The sequence below is a fragment of the Ambystoma mexicanum genome, chromosome 1p (assembly GCF_040938575.1).
Source record: "Ambystoma mexicanum isolate Mex_15411 chromosome 1p, UKY_AmexF1_1, whole genome shotgun sequence".
Taxonomy (NCBI): Eukaryota; Metazoa; Chordata; class Amphibia; order Caudata; family Ambystomatidae; genus Ambystoma; species Ambystoma mexicanum.
Window position 1 is genome coordinate 42770043 of NC_090921.1, and position 24089 is coordinate 42794131.

General features: G+C 44.9%; 1 protein-coding gene across 1 annotated transcript in view; it reads left to right on the forward strand.

The window, feature by feature from the left end:
• The window catches only part of LOC138565890 (uncharacterized), a 98756-nt gene extending 91030 nt beyond the window's left edge, over nt 1-7726 (forward strand). Inside the window, exon 3 of the mRNA XM_069643032.1 lies at nt 3620-7726. Within this exon, the coding sequence (XP_069499133.1) occupies nt 3620-4560 (941 nt within the window). The 3' untranslated portion in view covers nt 4561-7726. The remainder of the gene's footprint in view (nt 1-3619) is intronic.
• Nucleotides 7727-24089: the final 16363 nt, after the last annotated feature.

Sequence of the window (24089 nt, forward strand, 5' to 3'; positions counted from 1 at the left end):
CTAAACAAACATGGGGGGGGGGGGCACGCACTCTCCAGGGCTATCCAAGCTGTCCTAATACATTTGGATGTGGCCTCTCAAACACAAGGGGCCTCATTACGACTTTGGAGGTAGCCATGGTGCCATGCTATTGGCGCCATGGCTGCCTCCAAAATCGTGTCCGGGTTCTGTGAATGAGGAATTACCCAGTCATTCTGACCTTGGAGGACCCGGTAATTCCTCATGCACAAAACCATTCCCATTTGAGCTCCCATAGGGGTCAATGGGAATGGGGATGGAGCTAATAACGTGCCTGTTATTAGCTTCTTGGTCCCCTCGCGGGACCCGGAAAGGACATCTGGTTTTACCAGACGTCTGTTCCGGGTCCCACTAGGGGACCTCGTAATCGGGCATCCCGTAATGAATGGTGCCAGTCCCGTACCGGCCCCGTTCATTACGGGACCGCCAGGGTCGTAATGAGGCCCAAGATGTTTCTGTTGTCCCAACACGTTCCAGGGGAACTCCATCTTCTGGCAGACGTGCTCAGCAGATAGCCCACTGCCTGTAGAATACGAATGGTGTCTGCACAAAGACATAGGGCCTCATTACGACCCTGGCACTAATGGGTTAACGGCGCCATAAAAGGCTGCAGCGCCGTTAACCAATTAGCGCCTTACTACGAGGTCCCTTTGCAGGACCCGACCTGAACGGCTGGTCTAGTCCAGCCGTTAACGTAGGGACCCGCAAAGGGACCTTGGTGCTAAGTACGGTACCGCAATTTGCGGTACCGTACTTGGCGCCTTCCCCAGTCCCATTGAGCCCTATGGGGCAAAAATGGAAATGGGGAAGGGCCAATGTTCAATGGGGAATTACTACCCCGCCAACCTTGGAATGGGGTGATAATTCCCTATTGAACATTGGCGGACTTGTTACGATACCGGCACCAACCATGGTGCTAATAGCGCCATGGTTTAGAGCCAGTATCGTAATGAGGGCCATAGTCTCCAACGTCTTCGCAGAATGGGGTTTCCCACAGATCGACCTGTTCGCAACTCAGGAGAAGGCCCAATGTCAAGACTATGCCTCCAGGTACCCCCAGAACTGCTCGAAGGGAGAACGGACTCTGGATAACATGGTCAGGGAAATGTGTCTAACCCCCCCCCCCCCAAGACTCCCCTACTCAACAAGATATTGCACAAGATGCACCAGGAACCAGTCACCATGATTCTGTTGGCCCCCATGTGGGCCCGCCAACCCTGGTTCGCTCATCTAATGAAAATTTCCCTCTCCCCACCAGTAAAACTACCCTGCCCGTACAACATGTTGGGGGGTCATTCCGAGATTGGAGGTAGCCATGGTGCTATTAGCAGGACCCGGTAAGTCCCCATTCAGTAAACCATTCCCATTTGAGCCCCGATAGGGCTCAATGGGAAAGGCGCTAATTACGGACCCGCAACTAGCAGGCCCATAATTAGCGCCCTGGTCCCTTAGCGGGACCCGCTAAGGACCCCACGTTCTTTGCGGTTCCCGCTAAGGGACCTCGGAATTGGGCGATAAGGGTTTACCGGCACCGGTCTCCTTACCGGTGCCCAGTAACCCTTACCACCCAACTCGGAATGAGGGCCGTTTTCTCAGGGCATGGGGAGACCCTACACCCATGCCCACAAATTCTAAACTTAGCAGCCTGGCTCCTACAGTCATAGAGTTTGGACACCTACAGCTCCCTCACAGATGCATGAAGATACTCAGGGAAGCTAGGAAACCTAACACGCGCTATTGTTATTCCAGTTAATGGAAACGCTTTGTCAACTGGTGTAATACCAAGGGCGTCAATCCCATCGATTTCTCCCCCACATATTGTGCTGTACCTAAACCATTTGTTAGATGCAGGACTGGTCTTCTATTCCCTAAATGTTTATCTTTCTGCTCTCTCAGCATACACCACGTCACAACAAAGTGTCATAGTGGAAAATAACGGTTATTAAGGCTTTTATGGAAGGGGTTAAGAGAATCCATTCCCCCATTTCTCACCCAGCTCCTGGATGGGATCTAAATGTGGTTTTAACCAAACTCATGGGATCTCCCTTTGAGCCAATGCATAAAGCAAGTCTAAAAGAACTTACTTACAAGACAGCCTTTCTAGTGGCTATCACTTCTATTAGAAAGGTTAGTGAACTACAGGCCCTTTCTGTTCTAGACCCCTTTGTTACAGTCCTCAGGGATAAGGTGGTTCTGCGCACTCACCCCAGATTTGCACCTAAATTAATCTCGAAGTTCCATGTGAACCAATCGATCGAACTACCCACTTTGTCCCAGAATCCCACTAGTATGGCCGAAAGAAGCCTACACACACACACACACACACTAAATGTGTGCAGGGCAGTCATGTTCTACCTGGAAAGAACGAAACCATTGAGGAAAACAAACCAGTTTTTCGTTTCAGTGGCATCTGGCAGAAAAGTGGATCATGTCTCTAAATCAGCTATTTCAAGGTGGATTGTCAAATGCATCACCCTGTGTTACACTCTTGCTAAGAGAGAACTGCCCTTCAAGCCTAGAGCACACTCTACTCTGGGCACTGGGGCTTCCATAGCATTCATTGCAAATGTTCCCCTCGAGTCCATTTGTAAAGCGGCAACCTGGAGTTCTGTACACAACTTTTTAAGCAGATTAACAAGCATCAGAAGACGTGCATTACTCACCGTAATAGCATTTCGGATGATTGTATCTGCTTAGATTCACATGTGCCCTCCCTGCCTCCCCGCTCGGGGTGGAAGGAACATGGACGTCTTACTGCTTTCTCTCTTCATGTACTCACTCACAATAGCTTGGGGCTCCCTCATGGCAGAAGGAATACAATCGGTGGGACCGCGGCGCGTGAGGGATTTTGGGTACACTACACGCCACGATAGGGATAGTGTTACAGACACGCCTATGCCGATGTCCCCTTTCGGTCCCCGATAGACAAAATGCAATACTCTGCGGTTACCACTGGATGTTGGACCATATGCACAGCATGTGAATCTAAGCAGATACAATAATCAGAAATGCTATTACGGTGAGTAATGCATGTCATACTCGAGGTTAGCATCTGGTGACTGACCTATAGCCCTGGCAAGCGATATCCATAGTCCTCTTGTCACCAAAGGATGACAATTTCAGGAACGTGCAGACATGGTATTTACTAGCACGCATAATCCAGGTAAACCAATTTCCAGTCAGCGATACACCATGTATCAAATTCTCTCTCCCTTTCTCTTCTGCTGTAGACTTTTCTCCTAACTATAAAAAAGTTATTTCAGGCATGCATGTTATTTTTCGCTTTAATCCCAAAATGCAATGCATTTAACGTTGGGGAATGAAACTCCATATTCTAATTTCTGGCTCAATGTATTTTTTATTATTATTGGAATTATCTACCAGGTGCACATCTTCAGTGTTTGTTTCCAGGCTGGGATACATGTGGAAGATTTTGTTTGCTATATTTATTTTTGCCTCTGACGTTAGTCACTGAGGATCACACACTGCATTGGAAGGGAATGGGGGGTCAGCATTAGATCTATTAAAGTTTATGCTGTGCAATGAAATAAAATATTACCTAAATCCTCCTTTTTTTTTTTGTTTTTTTTTCCCATTTTAGCTGGTGATGGACCGAAAACCAAGAGGCTGCTATTAAACCCCAGAACAAGACCTTTCCCGAGGAGAACTCACACTTCTATGGAAGGTGGCCAAGATCAGTCCTCTGAAATGGAAAATAAATGGGCACACTCACAAGACGGCCAAACGCCTTTCACATGTACTGAATATGGGGAAAGCACCACAGACCCATCCAGCTTCCTTAGACACCAGGAATGCCACATTAAAGGTAGACCCCAAGCGTGCATGTACTGTGAAAAGAGCTTTACAGAGCACTCCCAACTCCTGGCACATGTTAGGATCCACATGAATGAGAAAGCCTTTGCATGCACTGTTTGTGGGAAGTGTTGCTCGAGCCAATCCAGTCTAATCATACACAAGAGATTGCACATGAGTGAGAGGCGCTACAAGAGTACTGAGTTTGAGAAAAGCTTCACTCACCCGTCGCATGCGAGCCAGCATCAGAAGATCCCTGCTGGAGAGGAAGTGGCCTTTAAGTGTAAGGAATGTGGGCAATATTTCAGACTGATCGCCCATCTGAATGTACACAAGAGGTCCCACATGGGGGAGAGACCATACCAGTGTACGTTGTGTAAGAAAACCTTCATTAACCGGTATCATCTGAGAACACACCAGCGGATTCATACTGGGGAGAGGCCCTTCCAGTGTAGGCTATGTGATAAAAACTTCACTCAGAGTTCAAATTTGTTCAGCCATCAGAGAATTCATTCTGGAGAGAAGCCTTACAAGTGCCTGGAATGTGGTAAGCAATTTAGACGGACAACACACCTGAGTCAACATCGGAGGATCCATTCTGGAGAAAAGCCCTACAGGTGCACAGAATGTGGTAAGCACTTCACTGATCTGTCAAACCTGAGAAGACACGAGAGATGCCACTTGGAGGAGTTGGCCAGAGGTGGTCCCAATAGTTTGGAGCCTTTATAAATCAACAACTATTGTAATCTCTATCCTGGAGGTCCCAAACGAAGCCATAGGAATCTGTAACGTTAGAAAATTCTCAGGATTGAAAACTGCACTGGACATACAGAAATATTAGAGCAAACTGATGTGCAATTACATAGAATGTACTGCATTTGTATAGATAGTCCTGGCTCTCAAATCAGTTAATGTAAACTGTATACAATATCCACCCAGCCTGCAAATCTAAGAATGGGAGCAACATAAGATGAGCAAATAATGTTTATAATGCAATAAAGCAAAACCTAAGCATTCAAATAAAAAGAAATAAAGTACAACTGGATACAGGAACACAAGACTATATTCTACACAGTTGTAGATTGGAAAATGCAAGGAACTCTCCTAAGAAGCATGTTTCTCAGTAGATCATAGTAGATTAGTTAAAATCTACACATGAGATCAGTTATGGCGAGATAAGGCATTGCTTACCAAATGTTTTACTAAGTGTGTATACTTGGGTGCCCCCTTTGCACAACTCCAAATGCACCACTTGCTGAATAAAAGGGTTTAGAAATGTTAAGGCCTGCATTGATCTGAGCACCTTGTGTCTGTCCTGATTCACCTACATAGGCTTTGTCTGGAATCCAGACTGCTGCTCGACAGCATGTCTACCACACCAGCAATCTAGCACTAACACCTAGAGCACCGGTGGAACAAGGAACACACACTTTCTAAGAAAGAACTAAGCATGCACATCGCAGGATTTGGAAAACTACAATGTCTGCATCCGCCATTCTCAGGAGGACGCCCCAGGTTATGCACCACACACCCCCCAGAGCTTTGTCAAGGCACCTACTTGATCTGAAAACCCTTGTATCCAAAATGTTCATCGCCTCAAAAGTTTCACCCAACAAGCCATCTCACCAAAAATTTACCGGATGGATCTCATGCTGAATTAACCTTTCAGCCCACCTGGTGAGAGATGTGTAAGAACCACACACATAGCAGCAATCTCCACCTGTTTACCAACGTTTAGTATCTTTCCTGGTAAATTCTATACCATTTCCTCACTACCCTCTGCTTCACCATCGCAGCCCAACAAATTAATAGCCATGCATTCATGTTGCAGATAGATACCTTTTATACAGCATAACCTGGCCTTTATGCTTTACTTATTTATTCCTAATTGCACATGGTTTTTAAGCCTATATGTACAGTTTTTTAAAAAGCATAACCATATTTCCAAATTTTACCAAAAAGTCATGGGCAAGCAAACACCTATGACCTAAACAGAAAGAAAAAAATAACTAAAAACGTCCCGAAAATGCTACATCCAAATACTGCGTCGACTTGCAAGTTTCAACCCCTTTAAAAAGAGTGGGTAGGGGTCTTCATCAGGACATTAACTCCCTCACGATTAACCTTCTACACTAAAGTCATCTCGCGCCTAGAAACTCTTGTGTGTGCAGGTGCTTTATAAATGCCACATCATATCAAGTGTGCAGGAAACATTTTATTTCTGCTAGAAACAATCTTTTAACCATTAAATCAGACAATTTAATGATTAAATGAATAACATAAATTGTAAATCCAATGGCAATTATGATCCTCATGGGGTTGAAATTCCTTATGTATCCGAACAACCATGGCTTTTTACATTTGACTATTAAGTTACTGAGGGTTGTCATTTGATGCTTCATCCTCCAATCCTACAGAACGCAACCAAGTTATTCAATGTGAATCTATGGCTCCCTAGCACCCCCCTTGTGTTCCTTTCTATAGGGGCAGTGTCATTCAAGTAATGCCAATGAAAGACTTACAAATATTATAGCCCACACTTGTTTATTCATTTGTTTTTCTTTTCTCTATGTGTAATAAGTGATTTCCTTAATGTATCACAAGATTAGGTGCTTTTCTGCAACATGTTTTACACAGTCGTAAAATGTCCTGCAACTTTCAAAGTCTGTGTTGACATGTTCGTTTCCACCAGTGGAATAGTGGATCCCACGGCAGAAGAACCCCATATGCCATTGAACAGAAAGGACGTGTTACATGCTTCACGCATAGAAAGCTAGAATGCACCCTCTTATTATTTCCATGGCCCACTGCAACAATCGTTGTGTTCTTACTTCATCCTGCAAGACTCTAATCTCACCTACTGTGGGTGACACCCATATGGCCTGCAAGTGCACCCTTGTAGCACAGAATACCCTACTCTTAGGGTGAATAACCTTGTTTTAGTACAAAGACATTACTGATCTAAATAAGACTAACAATATCTGCAGCTTAGAATTGTATTATTCATTTTGTTATTGTATGTTTACTACTCTTTCTTTGAAAGTAGTACTGCTCAATCTTTTCAGTCTCAATCTAAACGCATTATTATATAATGCAGAGATATGCATTGTATAGATGATATACATTCAATTGCGCCTTCTTATTGTGCTTAAATGGCGCTATGTGTTCTACACTAGAATAAAACTAACGCACATCAAGCACATGCATCACCCTGCCTGATCTGGTTTTTGAGTATATTATATTTTATTTTCTACAAAACTATCTGATGAACCTCGGGATGTTTCTAAGTGATCATATTGTGTATACGCCTATTCAAAGCTACTCTATAACCATAGGCACATGACATGTTTCCACTTGGCTATACTTGAGCAGGGTTGCAGGACTCTTAAGTCATTATGCTTTCATTTCACAAATGCACCGTCATTAGGAACAAATGTGTTTATTCATTTAAATGTTGCTTTGTTGTTTGAAGGTGGTATTTCCAATGTAGTTCTTTCTCTCAAAGAATCTGTTCCCGATTGCCTCCCTTGGACTTTAGCTAAACCTTTTAAAAAACAGACCGTTCTAATGTGTGAGGTTTTTGTCCAACCAATTTGAATGCTGTCCTAATGTTTTTGCATAATCCATTCCTTTTAAATGTGGATGATGTATTTGGTACCAATCGGTGTGATCATCCCCACATACATGAGTTTACAAGGACACAATAATGTATATTATATTTGCTGTCTGCCAATTAGTAAACCCCTTTATTTCCAGGTCTGATCATTGTACTGAAAGGATTTCTAAGTTTGTGTCCATTTACAATTCATGTAATGTTATATCCTTGTATATGTGGCCACCCGAATGAAGGATGTTAATGAACATTGTTTGCCTCTGGATAAAAGATCCGTCCTTACTAACTGGTGCTTGATATTCTTCCATTTCGTAAACACAAACTGGTTTAGGGATTACGTCCCTATTATTATTTTTTATTAAAGGTCAGTTTTTATTTTTAAATGTTCGTAATCCTAATGCTTACTTGAGAAAAAGTCCTCCACCATACCATTTTTTTTTTCTCCTGTTTTTGGCATATATGTTTATTTAGTCACAATTTCTTACTGCTGTGGCATGCTTGTCGATAAGCTTGATAGATCTCTTATCTGAGATATACTTTCTCTTTTCATGAAGCCTTCAAATTATCTGCAGGTTTCTCCAATTCTGTTATATACATCCAATTTCTGGGGATGCTTACAAGCTGACCCACTGGTAAATTTGTCCTAATGCTGGTTCGATGATTACTGCAAGTGCGTGTTTCCATCTGTTTGTTTTGTAAACTGATGTGTTAACAGTCCATCAGTATTCTTTATTGATAATGTAAGAAATGTACTTTAACATGACTCCACAGCATGGTCAATCATTTGTTACTCTTCTGATTCTTTTTTTTCCCATTTTTTTTTCCCAGCCCAATTTAAAAGCTGTGTAAGCCACCAATCTTCTCTGACTACATCAAACGATGTCAATGTAACAATACAATACTTTAGATTTATTTGTCTCTGAATGAGTTAACATTGTTAACCTTATAATTGGCTGTAAATAAATTGGCTTCTGCTGGAGTAAATGCCGAGCCCATGCCGGTGCCAATTTCTTCCTGATAATTTGGAATTCTGCTCTTTTAAAAAAGAAAATGAGCATGATTGTGTGTGAAGCATAAAGGCCAGGATATGTATCTGCACCATGAATGTACGGTCATTCTAACACAGCTCTCTAATGTGTAAGGGCTATCCACGCACAGGCTATATGGTCCAGTAGTTTGGTGGGTATCCACTTCATCCATATCCTCCCCTTTAGATAGGTGGTGTCCTGGAAGGATTACTGGATCCTGCTGTGTAGATCTTACTACAGTAACCCCAGTAGTTTGGCGGGCATCCACTTCCTTCATGTCCTCCCCTTTAGATAGGCGGTGTCCTGGAAGGATTACTGGATCCTGCTATGCAGATCTTACTACAGTATGTGTTCCCCACCTGTGGGGCCTTATTACAGCTTATGTGCCCCATTATCATTATCAACCTCCTGATGTTGTAATATGCTCGACTTACCACTGTCTATTTCTGTCGGCTCATCTGTGCTAGGAAATAGAAGTACAGCGTCAAAAGGCTACCCCTCTCTGACGCACAGGAGCTGCAGGCAAGCAAAAGAAGGCTAGGTAAAATTATAAACTAACCAATAGATCACATGGCTGAACAAGAGGAATTGTACAGATAAAACAAAATGTATTCATAAAGAAGTTTTGTTAAAAAGCAAAAAGGACTAAACCTTTAGTCTTGCACAGAGTCAAAAGGCAAACAATTCTGTATGTTGTGTTAGTAACAACAAGGGTGAAATTGCATGTACTGCTGGCACGTTAACAGTATGTAACTACTGTCAACACAATAAGTAGGTGTTTCTAGTTCGGAGGTAGTTTAAACTTCAAAATCACAGCGTGACACAGATTACACGATGTTCTGAACTGTCGTCAGGACAATAAAGAGTGTTGTTAACATAGAGGCCTGTTGCAGCAGATTGCTCTATTCATCTAAAAAGTTAAAGAATAAAATAGTTATACAAATGTGATCGTTTACCTTGGAAATAAGGTTAGGGGAAGTTCTGTGAGAGGCGACCTACCTAAGGTCTTGAGAATATTTGGCTGCTGTCTTGTGTACAGGCAAAATGTGGCCTTTTTCATAGGGGCTTTGAAGGTAACTATGGAAAAAAAGGGCTGAAATTAGGCCACATTTAATGTTAGTAGGTCAGAATAGGCAAAGTACTATTCTCCGGATTAGCGTACCTGACACTCTGCGAAGAGATGACTGTGCTATCCACAGGACCATGGGGAATAGGAATTCTGCTATACACAGTTGTTCATTGGCATGAGTGAAAGCTGCTTGGCACATTTTTGGCCTGATTCCATGGTGTCTGTTCTTTGTTTTTCTGGCACATGGTTGGGCCTGCTTCATTCATCAACAACTGCATAATAAATTATTACAAAAAGAAGAAAAAACGAACAGGACCGCTAATACCAATACAGCTCTCTATATCCTCTCTTGCAAAAACCGTACATGGACTCCCAGGCAGCACCATATATTGGAAGGTGCGTTACCAATATACAATTCAAATACCAGAACACGCTGAGGACACAAGCCAAGTTACTGAAAATAAGAACCTAATGTCACAAGCGATATTAAAAAAAAAATAACACTGATTACATTTTAATTGGTGGTAACATCGAGTTTCAGCATTACGGCCCCAACCCTCTAGGACTCACTTCCATTGCATATTAGACACAAACCCAACCTTCAAGAGACTTTTGAAAACGTATCTGACAAATATGACTAACATTCTGCTGAATCTGCTGCACTACATGTCTGTCTTACTACCATTGTCTGCTGCACTTTGACGCTGTTCCTACTACAGAAACACTGCGATACCCGTGTGTCTGGGCATTATACAGATGTAAAGTAAATAAAAGCAATAACCACTAGTACCTCTCTGGAAAATAAGAACCTTCCTCCCACCTGAGGATTTGACAACCATGGTCCAGGTCCTGGTAATCGCACACCTCCATGTAGGGAATGGCCACCTCGCTGTCATCCCAGCTACATACTTGACATGCCCCCTTGGGGCCTTTCAACACGCTGCTGCACACCTCAAAGTAGGGGTATCGGGTAATTATGTTGCCATGGAAAAAAAGTCATCAGGTTGGCAACTTTTTAAAAAAATTTTTAAATGCATTAATTATGCACCCTCCAAGCTATCAAACACTTTCTCTAAATATTCTAGGACTGGAGGTAATAATATATAATTATACCCCTCCTAGAATATTTGGGGAAAGCATTTTGGTAGCCAGGAAAAAGTTGTCGGAACCGGACTGTTTCACAGCAACATTGTTACATGGATCCATAACAGGAACTAAAGGATTTGACCACATATCTCCCATCATAGGAGAATTACACTAGTTTCCCCATCTCACTCAGGGTGCTCTTCAAACCTGCATGCATCTCATAAAAGCCAATGCCTGCCCAAACAAGAGTCTACCTAAGCAGGCTCAGGCAGAATGCGCGCCTAGAAGCTCCAGACTAAACTGGCACCTGAGGAGAAAACCAGTAAACGGGCCTTCTCTTGCTATGCCCCATGCTACCGGAACACCATCACAGTCACAAGTAGATCCATCCAATGCTTGCACCATTCAGGAAGGTATTCAAGACTGTGCTATTCAAGGAATACCTAAAGGGGAATAATATATATTCTCTACTTCTAGGTATGCATCAGCCCTGTACTATGGGATACCCAAGCTACTTCCACCAACCTCCTGTTAACCCCAACTACCTGTACAGCTCTCCATTGCTTAGCTAGACTTGGCTGCGTAAACCCAAATAATACAAATTCTAAAATCCCGGAGGATATAACATATCCTATGCAAGACGAGACCTGGTAACTAAAGAGACAATCCTGGTACAGGGGGTGGGGGGAGAGGAGGGCTGTCGATAATCCAACCAGGCTTCTAGGACTTCCAAGCATATCCAGACCCGCTGCCTGTGATAGTGACAACATATGGGGGTCGAAATAACCCATCTTCAGCTTAGAGAGACAAAGAGTACTGGTAGTTGACTGAAGTCTACACTTTTATTGTATCAATCAATTACATTACATTTTTATGCATATATGCATATATGGGATGAGGGATGGGATAGAGAGTGTGTTCTTGGGGTACAGAGGAACGGTATTGGTGGTCCGCCCCCTCAATAACAAAAAGAAAAAATAATTGGCCGAATTCAGGTAGACCAAAAGTGTATGACCAAACTAGACTTCCACAAGAAAGACTTTCAAATCACGTAGAAGCGAACAAGCACCAAACCGTACCTTAACATCACACAGATAATCCACATAGCCATTCATATGCTATCAAACAGTCACTGATTACAACAATAATATCTCGCACAGAAGGATGTTTGTACAAGTAAACGGTTCCATAATTATAAACATATGCCCAAATGTACAAAAGGTACTACAGCAAGAGAAGTGGCCCAATATAAAACATTCAAAACACAAATGGTAATATATATGAAATACATTTAAACCTCTTCCAATTACCAATATTTCAATATCTGTAAAAAGAACTATTAAAAAATTAAAGCAAAAATCATGGGTGCCCTATGTTTGTATTACTTTTGTTTTATACTGTTTTCTAATCGGTCACTCCCTGGTATTTTGTTCGTGTTATGGCACAATTTGAATGTGTCAAAATAACTCTGACCTAATACAGCAATGCACCTGAAAAAGTCCTTGGGATGAAATTTCTTTAGCAAAAGTTGTTGCCCTCTGCTTCATTTGCCCCCTCCTCCTTTGTAATCTGTTTATCTCCAGTAGACTCTCCGACTCGTTGTTGGAAATATTTCTTTCCTGGTTTCCTTTTTCACAATTTCATCTATTCCGCCTTTGACCTTTTGCACAGGGCTTATCTGCTTGCAAACTTCATTCTCTTACAATGACAAGGATATGTGTACACATATATATGTGCGTATCGAACTTGTGATTGAAGTTGCCTCTACTGCTATTATGTGCATGCTTTGAGGGTTATGTGTGATCTTCTGTAAAAATCACTGATTGATAATCAATTTTACTTCATGTGTAGTAAGGTTTTGCATGGCTTCTCGCTTTACAATTGATGCTCTATTAGTTCAATGTATCCTACAGAGGGCAGTGGTGTGCCTTACTCGTTCTATCGCGTCAGGCATGTTGTCACACTGTTTATTGTTCTGTGGCTTTCATTATAATACATTTTGCCGTACTGCTCAAAAGAGAACAATTTATGTTCCTGAATACTGGCTTGGGAACTTGGCAAGGCTGATATGTTTTCAGCAATGTGCAGTGTTCTGTCCTTTAGCTCTGGCGTCTGCTGTCTCTCTTTGTTGTTCTTTCATGACTTCACTACCGCAACTCAAGCCTGGGAACTGGTTTGCCCCCTTGTCTTAACCAATCACTGTGCAGCATTTAGCTCTGTGAAGGTGTAAGGTGTAACTTTATTTATTTGCATTTTTAAAGCGCACAACTGTCCTCGGGCATCGTGGCGCTGTTACAAGAAGGTTTACTTGGCATAGGTGAATATTATGAGGACATTGGGAACATGGTTACATACATAGCTAAAGTTCCGAGGTTACATGGGAACAATGAGCATAGGTACATGTATGTTGTATGTTATAGCCAATATTCATTGCATTGCTAGAGAGTTCCAAGATTTTGGAGCTAGAACTTCAAAACCCGAACCGCCAGCTTTAGTTCTGTTGAATTTGGGGACTGATAGTTGGTTTGCGTACAGGTCCCTTTTGGGTCGGAGTGTCTGGACTGGTTGTATGCGTTCAGTAAGGTAGATGGGGGCAGATTGGGATATGCATCTGTGGGTAATGGTGAGAGTCTTGAACTGGATGCGCTCTTTGACTGGGAGCCAGTGGGCATTTTGTCTTGCTAAGGAGATGTGTTCCCTCCTAGGAATATTGAGGACAGCTCTCAAGGCGTTGTTCTGTTTGATTTGAAGTCTATTCATGTTTTTGGCCGAAGTGCCTAATAAGGAGGACGTTGCAATAATCCAATTTGGCACCTATGGTGGCCCTAGCGATGTTGAGGCAGTTTACAGTGGATAGGTGAGGCTTTACTGCATTGATTATTTTAGTTGTTAGTGCTGCTGAGGAGGAGATGTCACTAACATGTCTGTCCATGGACAGGGTTGAATCTAGATATACTCCCAGAGTTTGTACAGCAGAGGAGACTGAGATTACAGAGTTCTCAATTAAGAAGTTACTCTATTTGTTGTCTAGTTTACTGAGGGATTCTTTTGGTCCTACCAGTAGGATCTCTGTCTTATCTCTATTGAGACAGAGGCCATTGGCTGCCATCCAAGCCTGGATGATAGCATATGTATTTTGTAGGGTTTTTAAGTCTTGCTCGTAGTCACCAGATAATGGGAGAAGAATTTGTGTATCGTCGGCATAATTGGTGAATGTTATGCCGAATTCTTCTAGGTCGTGGAATAGAGGGAGTGTGAATAGGTTGTATAGTTTGGGGGAGTGCAGGAACCTTGTGGTACTCCGCATTTAATAGGGTAGGGAGTGGCTGACGCTTGGTCTGAGTTGACCCTCATAGCTCTGCCCTCCAGGAAGGATGAGATCCAGGTTGTGGCCTCATTAGAGAAGTGAGCCGTATTGGTGAGGTGTGTCTTTAGGATTTTATGCTCGACTAGGTCGAATGCAGCCGACAGGTCGAGGAGTAGGAGGGTGGCACATTTGCCTTTATCCATATTTCTTAGTTTTTTTTTTAAATTGGTTTTTATTGGTTTTCAACAAGGATATTAGTTTACATTACAAAGATTGTGAAATAAGTTATGTGCAATACAATGACTCATAATAACTCGTAATCCCAATTTAGCCCCTAATTCCTCCCCCCACCCTGCAACCCTTGAGGCGACAGATGGTCTCACTGATTTCCGTAGTTCAACGGTGGAGTTAGTAGGCAAATTCGTAATTTGAAGCAGAGGTACTTGCATATGACATATTGGGGTTAACATTGAATCAATAGACAGAACAAAGAACTGGTGACTTGGCTACGTTGTGTTGCACACTCAGGTAATGTACTTGGCTCGGAATTCGGACCACTCATTGTCAATGGAGGTGCGATCACCATGAATGGCTGCTGTTAGCTTGTCCATATTGTAAATATTATGGGCGATATTGATCTCTCAGCTTTGGTTGTTAGACTTACTCTTTTCCACACAGTCGTGAAGCAGGCCCTTGCAGCAAGCAGGAGCCCAAAGTGTTTGTTCATCCGTCTCGACCAAGCTAAATAGGATCATGAGTTGTTGCTTCTCCCTCTCCTCTCCTCCCCTTCGAGCTCTTTGATCCAGCTGAGGACTTCGTCCGAGTAAGCTTGGACCGCCTTGCATCCCCACCACATGTGCCAGTAATCTGATTTCTGGCCACAGCCCCACCAACAAGAAGGATTTACATCCTGATGCATCTTAGCCAGTCTAAGCGGGTCGTACTGCCATCTGTAGAGTAGCTTAATTCCATGCAATTTGTACTGGCATAAGATAGGTGTCTGCCAAGGTCGTGTTCCCATTTCTGTTTTAAAGTAGCTGAGGGGGTTATATTGATTCCTACTATTGATTCCTACTGTGTACATTGCACTTATGAGGCCCTTGGTACGTGTCTAGAATGCTTTCGAATGGGGTGAGGTCTCTCTGTAGGGCCTCCTTCCAGACTACCCGGGTCATGACGCCTTTTAGTCTCAAATATAGGAAAACTGAGAGTGGGCCTATGCCAAGGGCTCCTTCCAGGTCCTGGATGGAGATGAATGCGTTATTTGGCCGTAGTTGCCCTGCCCTTTCAAGCCGCTCCTGGTACCATGATTCAAAACTGCCTGCATCAGGGATATCATCTCGAATGCCGGGTGCCCATAAGTGTGCTAATGGGGAGGGCCATGTCGTGACTCCTTTCATACCCTTGTTTGGTTTCCATATGGCCCATAAAGTCCAGAGGATGGGATGGTTTTTGGTGCTATTTCGTAACTGGGGTCCGGGTACCCATAACCATTCTTCCACGATAAATGGACGCAGATGATAGTTGTCTAGACCTATCCATTGGAGGTCTTTTTGCTGTCTGACATGCGGGATTAGCACTCGCAATTGAGCTGCCCTGTACTAGAGCTCTATGTTCGGGAGGCCTACCCCCCCCCCATCGTCTTAACGAAGGTGAAGTAAAGCAGCGGGGACCCTTGGTGTTTTGTTTTGCCATAGAAAGGTGTAGAACTTTTTTAGTGGTTACAAAGAATTCTTTGGTTAGTTGGATGGGGAGCATCTGGAATAAGTAGAGCAGTTTCGGTAGGATTACCATTTTGATGTTCAAACGCCCATCCACGAGATAGTAAGCTTTGTCCACCGGACAATATCTTTTTGGAGCGTGTGTAATATCGGGGGGAAGTTGGCTTCAAATAGGTCACCTAGGTTTCGAGTCACATTGATACCCAGGTACCGCATCGTGGCATCATACCAAGAGGTGCAAATCTTTCAACCTCTGAGTCCCTACTCTTGTCAATCGGAAGGAGGACTGATTTTGCTGTAGTCATTTTCAAGCCCGCCAGTTGGCCGCATTCCTCAATTATCTCCATAGCCGCCGGTATCGAACTTAGGGGGTTGGTTGTGTGAAGGAGAATATCATCCGCATATAGGCCTAGTTTGTATTCCCGGTCTCCAACTGTAATTCCCTACACCCTTTTATCAAGCCTCAACTTCTGCACCAGTGGTTCAAGGGACAGCACAAATAATATGGCTGATAGTGGGCAGCCCTGTCTGGTTCCTCTTTCCAGTGGAAACCATCTTGAGTAGCCACCATTCACCGCCACAGAGGTCATGGGAGATGAGTATATTGCCTTGATGGCGTGACAGAGTTTGGGGCCAAGACCTATCCAGACTAAGACCCTTTCCAGGAACTCCCAGTCCACTCTGTCGAAGGCCTTTTCGGCGTCAAGCGACAGGAGCATTGGGTCGTCACTCCTCCCCTGTGCCTCATGTATCAGGTGTAGTGTTTTCCTCATTGTATCCGCTCCCTGTCTTCCCATTACAAAGCCGACTTGATCTGAGCGTATTAATTTAGGTAGTTGTGTTTCTAGTCTGGCTGCTATTACTCTCGCGTATATTTTGGCATCTATGTTGAGGAGTGATATGGGACGATACGATGCACAATGTTTTGGGTCTCTACTTTCTTTCGGAATGACCGTTAGGAGGGCCTGGGCAAAGGATGCAGGTACCCGTCCCGTTTCAAAGATATTGTTGGATAGGGTAACTAGGAAGGGGGTGAGGAATGCAGTGAACGTTTTAGAGAAGCTAGGTGTAAAGCCATCATCCCCTGGTGCCTTCCCTGACTTAAGACGCTTGATGGCCTCCGAAACTTTGTCCCCAGTGACCGGTGTGTCGAGGGCCTCAGACTCGAGACGCGTGAGTGTAGGGAGATCTGTCTCTTTGAGGTAAGCTTCTACACTCCCCATTGGGGGAGGAGGGTCGCTGGTATACAAGTCTTCATAAAAGAAGGCAAACGCCTCTTGTATGCGTGTATGCCTTCTGGGGAAGATTCCACTGTGTCTATGAGGGTACCATCCGTCCTCTCTATCGTGTCCACCCATCTTTCTGCCCTTTGTGCACAAAGACTTGCCGCGAGGAGGGCATCAGCTTTATCTCCCTTCTCGTAGTATTTTTGTTAAAGGTATTGTAAGGTGTGAGCTACCTTACCCATTTCCAGGGCTTTTAGCTCCTCCCTTAGATCTTTGGCTTCGGCAAGGTGTCTAGATCTGCTTTGTGGGGATGTCTGTGCTAGGTTCTGTGTTGTCTAGTTTCTTTCTGATGTTAGTCTCCAGTAAGGTGCGTTCTCTCTTCTTACTCGCTCCCTCTCTGAATAGGATCTCGCGCCAAGTGGCCTTTGCCGCTTCCCATACATTTACTTTCATAACTTCACCTGTGTCATTGGTTATGAAGAATTGTTTAATTTCATTTTCTAGTTCCTCCCTAAAAACCACATCTGACCACAGAGTTTCGTTGCACCGCCACTTTGTGTTGCGACGGGCCAGGCCATCCCGGGACTTGTTGAAAAGCCATTCGGTTGTTTTAAGAAGAAATCTCTTTTGACCTTGATTGGGAGCATACATTGTGGCAAGGGTTACCACTGTGTCCTGGATGGATCCCACTATTACCATGGCTCTGCCCTCTGTGTCGGACCAGGAATTTAGGATCTTCATGCGGATGCTCTTTCGGATCAGGATTCCCACCCCAGCTTTTTTGGTGACGCCCGAACTCCAGTAAGCGTGCCCCACCAGACTACTTGGGATCCCGTTCTCGCTGCCCCTCTGTCATTTTCTCTTGTAGGAACATAATATCAATGTTGGACCTCTTAAATTCTCTAGCTACTAGTGAGAGTTTTGTGGGGTAATTTAGACCTTTCACATTGAGTGTGCATATGCGTAGCATGTGGTGTCTAGGTGCAGTCGCCATTGTTACATGTGTGGAATAGCCCAATAAGTGTGTCTGCCTCAATGTCTGTGTTCTAGTTACCTGCCACATGTCTGACTCCTTGCTAATGAGCCGTGTTTTGCTTGGCCCTGTGCGGGCCGATGAGCATTCTTGGTGCTCTGCCGCTAAAAGTTTGAAGTTTGCCTTTCCCTCCCTCCCTCCCTCCCTCCCTCACTCACTCCCTCTTCCTCATCCATTTCCTCAGGCCCTTCGGGTTGCACTGCCCCACCCTCCACTGCCCCCCACCTATACGGCATCCGATTTGACTGGGTTATATTCACCCAGTCGCCCTCGGACCACCAGCGGGAACCGCACCTTGAACGGATCCGATCACATATACATATCGTCTTAACCATGAGCCCCCAACTCCCCCCCTACATTATATAAACATATTAACAAACTGAACCATGTTTCAACCATAGAATCTCAATCATGTGAGTCTGATGTCAGAATCCCAATAAGACATTGTATGGTGAGTTTTTGTTTTATGTTGGTTTTCAATACCACCTCCATCTCTCTTCACCGGACCATCCCCAGTCCTCGATCTCCCCCACCCTGTGTGTGTGTGTGTGTGTGTGTGTGTGTGTGTGTGTCTGTCCCCTTACCATTGTCCATTTCCTGCTTAAATCACCTGGGTTGAGTAGGGCGATGTGAGGTGGGTGACAACCCACCCATCATCTGGTGGTACTCAGTGAGTGTCCATCCGACGTTTTCAGTGCTTTTAGATAGCCAGATGTTCCCTTTTTCCCGGTCAGTGCCTCAGTTCACAAAGGCCTGCTGTCATTCTTCAGTGGTAGGTTGTAATTTGAGAATCACCTTTGATTCCGTGTTATCTTACTCCGGCATTGCCGTCCAAAGTTTCTTTGCGAGAGAAATGATTGGATTAGTGACAGAGTCAATGTTCCATGTCCGGGGTGGTGTTCATCCTCCTAAATAGGTCTGCGATGCAATTGGAGATATCTCTCTCGGAAATTAGTTTTGTCTTCGTTTCGTCCCATTTGAATGTCAGTGAGTATGGATAGCCCCACCAGTATCTTATGTCCTTGTCTTTGAGTAGTTTAGTGATTGGAAGACATTTTCTTCTCAGTGCCAGTGTGAGGGAGGATAAATCTTGAAAGATGACAATAGCCGTTTCCCCCATCGAGATCTGCGGTGTGAGCCTGGCATTTTCCAGAATTCAAGCCCTGTCTGCATAGTTGTGAAACCAGGCTAGTACTGTTCTCGGGCCACCTGTTTTGCCCCCAGCTCGATGGATCCAGTCAAATTTGGGCTCATCTACTGTGTCATCTTTGAAGAGTAGCTTCAGGATATCGTGTAGAGCTTTTTTGAGGTGTGATTCGGATTCCCCCTCGATCTCCGGAATGCCAAATACACGTATGTTGTTGCGACGTTCTCTATTTTCTAAGTCGTCGACCTTTAAACAGATTTCTTCTTCCTTGTGTTCAATTTCTGCAAGACGTTGGTCTATCTGCATTTCCAGTGTGCTCGATGAGGTTTGATTATGTTCGACCTCCTCAAGCCTCTCCTCCATTTTATCGATTCTATTTGTGATTTTGTCAATCTTGCTCCCTATGTCTGCTCTCATTCCCTTCATTTCAGTGAGGAGGTCAGCGATATCTGCCCTGGTTAAAGCTGCCTCTGGTCCTTTGGATGCCATGCTAGTGCAGTCAGTCTGCGGTGTGTTGGGGGCTTGGGACAACTTGTACTTTGCCAACTTCTGCTTGGCGTCCATAAATCTGGGGGGGGCACTGGCGGACTGGTAGATGTAACTCTGGCTACTGCCAGACGGGTCCAGAGCGAGCCTGGGAAAGGGCTGGACGAAGGTTCATGTCGCAGTAGAGACCCTTTGGGTATGGCCTATCGACCTATTGATTTCTGAACACAATTTATGGGATGTGTCTTACGAATTCAGAGTTTGCGGATGGGATTCAGTGCCAGGGGGACTCCGAATGGAGAGCGTGGATGATCTTTTCGCCGTTCACTCTGGGATCATATGCGTCCTTCGGTGTGTTATGATAGATGAGGTTGCTGTGAAGAGGATTTGAAATCTCGATCAGCTGAATCAATGACACACCTGGTACGTCCAAGGAGGGCACACGCCCCAGGTCCTGGGGGCCCAACCCTCTGATCTCCAGTTGTCCAGTAGGGTTTCAGAGCATTCCTTGCAGACCGACTCGGCATGTAACCGGAAGCTGGAGATTCACCAAAAGGTCCCGTCTGTCTTCCCGTATCTGATTTTGAAATGTGGGGGGGGGGCACGGGGCACCACGATCTTTCCAGCGCCCTTTATGGGGTGCTATGTGACCCTGTTACCCTTCCGTGTGGTCGTCGGAGTGGGTATGGGAGAGTCGGGTGCGTGCCGTGCCCTGTGAGCGCGTCCTGTGTTTTATATTTGCAGGACCTGGATCTCATGCGTACCAGGGTCTGTGGGTGCCATGTTTGGGCTATGGCGGTGCTGCTGACCCACCGTCCAACTTCTTTGTCCCCGTGTAGGTGGGTGGGGGGGATTGGGAATGGGAGGCTTTGCAGCATTTACTTACTGCGTGTGCTCACCACCTGCTCCGACTGCTTTGGTTGTGTAGTGATGGCGCCGGCTCGACGGGTACCTCCGATCACACGCCCTGGGCCTCTGGAAGGCGCGCTGGTCTGGTCTCCGAAGCCGTTCAGTGGGTTAGGGGCGCACCGGCTGTCCTGGCCGACTTCCAATCTTGCTACGTGGGCTGGATGGCTTCTGCCCGCTGCCTTCCTCTGATTTGCGAGCCCTCCAGGTACCGCCGGTTTCAGTTTGCGAGCACCCGTGTGAGGCCGGCGCATTGGTGTCCTGGGGGCCCTCCTTTGCTACTTCAGAACTTCTGGATAGGCTTTGCGGGGGGGTGGCGCGGGACAGGCGTGGTGATGGGACACTTTCCTGCGTTGGAGGGCGGCCTCGTTTCCAACACAGGGCCTGTATGAAACTCCGGCGGGGCAGCGGGAAGGGTTACTTTCACTTTCTGGTTGCGTGGACACCCGTTCTGTTCAGTCGGTTGTTTCTGGGTGAATTCTTTGCCGTTTTTTCGCTGAATTTTCTACTGCCAGTAGGGGACACGTTCATGCAGCTCGGTGCCAGTTCCCAGTCGTGGGGGGGGTCCTAGAAGTGGGGGCTCAGACCTCTTCAGGGACCATTGAGAGACAAGCTCACACGGCGCATGACTGCATCTGTGCGCCACCTGGCGGCCGATGAGGAGTTGGTTTTTAGGTCGAGTAGCGCTGACTCTGTGCCATGGTGTGGACGAAAACCGGACTGTCTCTTGCCTAGGTTGTTGTGCAGGTCAAGGTAGGCTGGTATCTGTAGATAAGCAGCCTTGTCCAAGATTTTCAGCAAGCATAGCACTATTGTGATTGGCCTGTAGTTATTAGGCAAGTCTGGGTCTAGGGTGGGCTTTTTTAGCAGTGGGGGAACCCAGGCTTCCTTGAGAGAGGAGGGTACTGAGCCGGTGGCAAATGATGCATTGATAAAGGTTGCCATGAACGGCGCTAGGGACTCAGCGCAGTCTTTGATTATGTTTGCTGGACAGATGTCCCCTTTACAGAGTGAGGGTTTTATTTGTTTCATAATGAGTAAGACCTCAGGAGCGGTTACCTTTCTAAAGGTAAATGGTGGCGGTGGGTTGCTATTATGTTGGTTAGGGGAGGTTTGTGTTGTGGGGGGACTTGGGTAGATTGTCTAGGTTGGCTTTGATTTTCTTTTGGAGTAGGTCTATTTTTTCAAGCATAGCCTTCTGATTGTCCTTACACCATTTCTCATCTTTGACAGTTTGATGTTTGGACGTGGGAGGTATGACTAGCTTTGAAATGTGTGCGCTTCTCTTCATGGGTCTGGCTAATGTTTTCTGCTATGGGGGTGAATGTTTTCATCCTTGTGAGTTGGCCAATTAGATTTCGAGGCCTAATGTACTGTGTTCAGTTTAGTGTAAAGGGTTACTGTCATTCATTATTATTAATACTCTTATGTTTCTCTAATATTATTTGCCGGTGTTTTCACTAGAGTCACAGGGTTATGTTCATAAAATGAATGCACTATGGTGCACTAAAGCATGGCTACTTGTGCTTTGATGGACCTACACAAGGGATTCTCTTTGTGTGTCTGTGTGGCAGCTGGCTTCCACGCGGTGTGCTCATTCTACTGGGATTTTCACAGCTGTACCTTCACACGTGTTTCGGGTGCTGTATGTGTTCTCCAATGTTGCGGTACTCTACAGCATACTCGTACTGCCCCAGATTCGTCCTATTCGAACCCCCCAAGGTATTTCTGACTCTTATTCATATTCTTGATGTTGCCAATCGTACACAATTCTGAGTATCCATATTTCACACATATCCCTTAAACCTTCTCCACATCTGGCATAATCCCAGGGGGTGCATTTTAAGTAACTGGTTGGCCAATCGGATTTGGTGTTTAAATAGCACTCTAAGTAGTTAACTTGATCAGGGGGTGGTGATGAAAGTGAGCATCCCCAAAAAAGGCATTTAAACTCTACAATGGGAGTCAATAATGGACACACCCCAGCAGGGATTGATTCCAAGACCAAGTGCGGGTGAAGTATAAAAGGCTTTATCTAAATCAATATGGGGCATGCAGAGGCCTCTGCAAACTCCGAGAGCGCTCTTCCAGATGATAGAAAGACATTCATATTTATTACAAAAACACATCATTGGTGAGGTAAGCTATAGGGGGCACATAATCGTGGGGATTGGCTGGTGAAGACTAGCTGCTATGTACGATGTAGGTGCAGCGCTCCATGATTGGCAGAGATCCACGTGGTGGCAGCGCAGGGTGCTCGGGTCAGCTGGGCTCGTGGGGGTGGAGTATCCGGTCACGAGCTGTTCGAGTTGATACATCGCGGCTGCACTAACATTTTGCCACACATGCTCCTTAATAACAAACTTCTACTTCAATCTGTCATCTGAATCCTACAAGTTGTTTATCTAACATCACAAAAGAAATGGCATGTAACTCTGGGTCTTCTCAATACATCATCATCAAGTCATTGTTAACAGAGAGGGGCAGGTTCATGAGCCCAGGTGTCTTGTCAGGGGGCATGAGTCGGGGTACCTTTATCATTCTACTTTGTTAGATGTAGTAAGAGACATTTTTATAGTGTGTTAGTACAAGAGTGAATAACTGCCACCATGGCCAGTCAAGGTTGGGGTGAACTGAAATACCATTGGGTCAAGGGGGCACATAGCTGGTACATCAAGAGGTGGCGGCATGTGGGGCCTTGTTACTCATAATTCTTCCAACCAGAGTGTGGAGGTACACAGTGATTTTATGGTGGCGTCGGATATCAGGGGATATGGCGGAAGGTAAATACCTTGTGCGGGTTCAGCAGGAAAGAAAGCAAGGAGGTGTAGCTGTGTTATTCTACCATCAATAAACCAGAGACCTTCAATCCCCAGGCGGGCCTTGGAGGGAGGAGGATGGGGGCTGAGTATGCAGCTTTCCAGGGAAAGGGGGAGATGGCCTTGTAGCTTCTCGTGCGTCTAAGTTACAGGGTTGCATGCACCTCATTATAAAATGAGAAACTGAGGTAGGCCAGTACAATTGCATGCATACATATATATCAACGATCATGTGGGCTTATGAACACTATTTGTATTACACTTTTTCGTATTTCATAGGTACCCTATTTGCAGAATCAATGAAAGGTTTTGTTAACATCACATCATTCATAGTTTTGCATTTCGGTGCGGGGGCACATGGGGGAAAGCTAGCATAGAACATGAGGTAGAACCAGGTTGGTGTATACATCAGCATCAGTGAAAATCTACAACATTCTACTTATGATCAGACTTGTGTACATGCTCAAGGGTTAAATAATTACTTTAAACAACATTTCATTGATTAAAAAAAAGGTGGTGCTTATCACATTAAAAGACTCATGTATGTTGCAACACTTAATTGTTTACTTGTAAACTTGCGTGTTTTACGGGAAATCATATTGTGCATAGGGATTTTACACATTGCTTTTTAAATATTGCGCAGCAACAATGACCCTTGGTTAGTAATGACAAATTCGAATATACATGTTTGATAACCTTACATGTGGGTGTTCTGGGATGGGCAAAGGTTGTCCCATTTTAATATGAACAATCAACCACATGGACTTGAGGCTGTTTCATCCTCCTTGCAAATGGCTTGGCAGCATGGATAAAACTG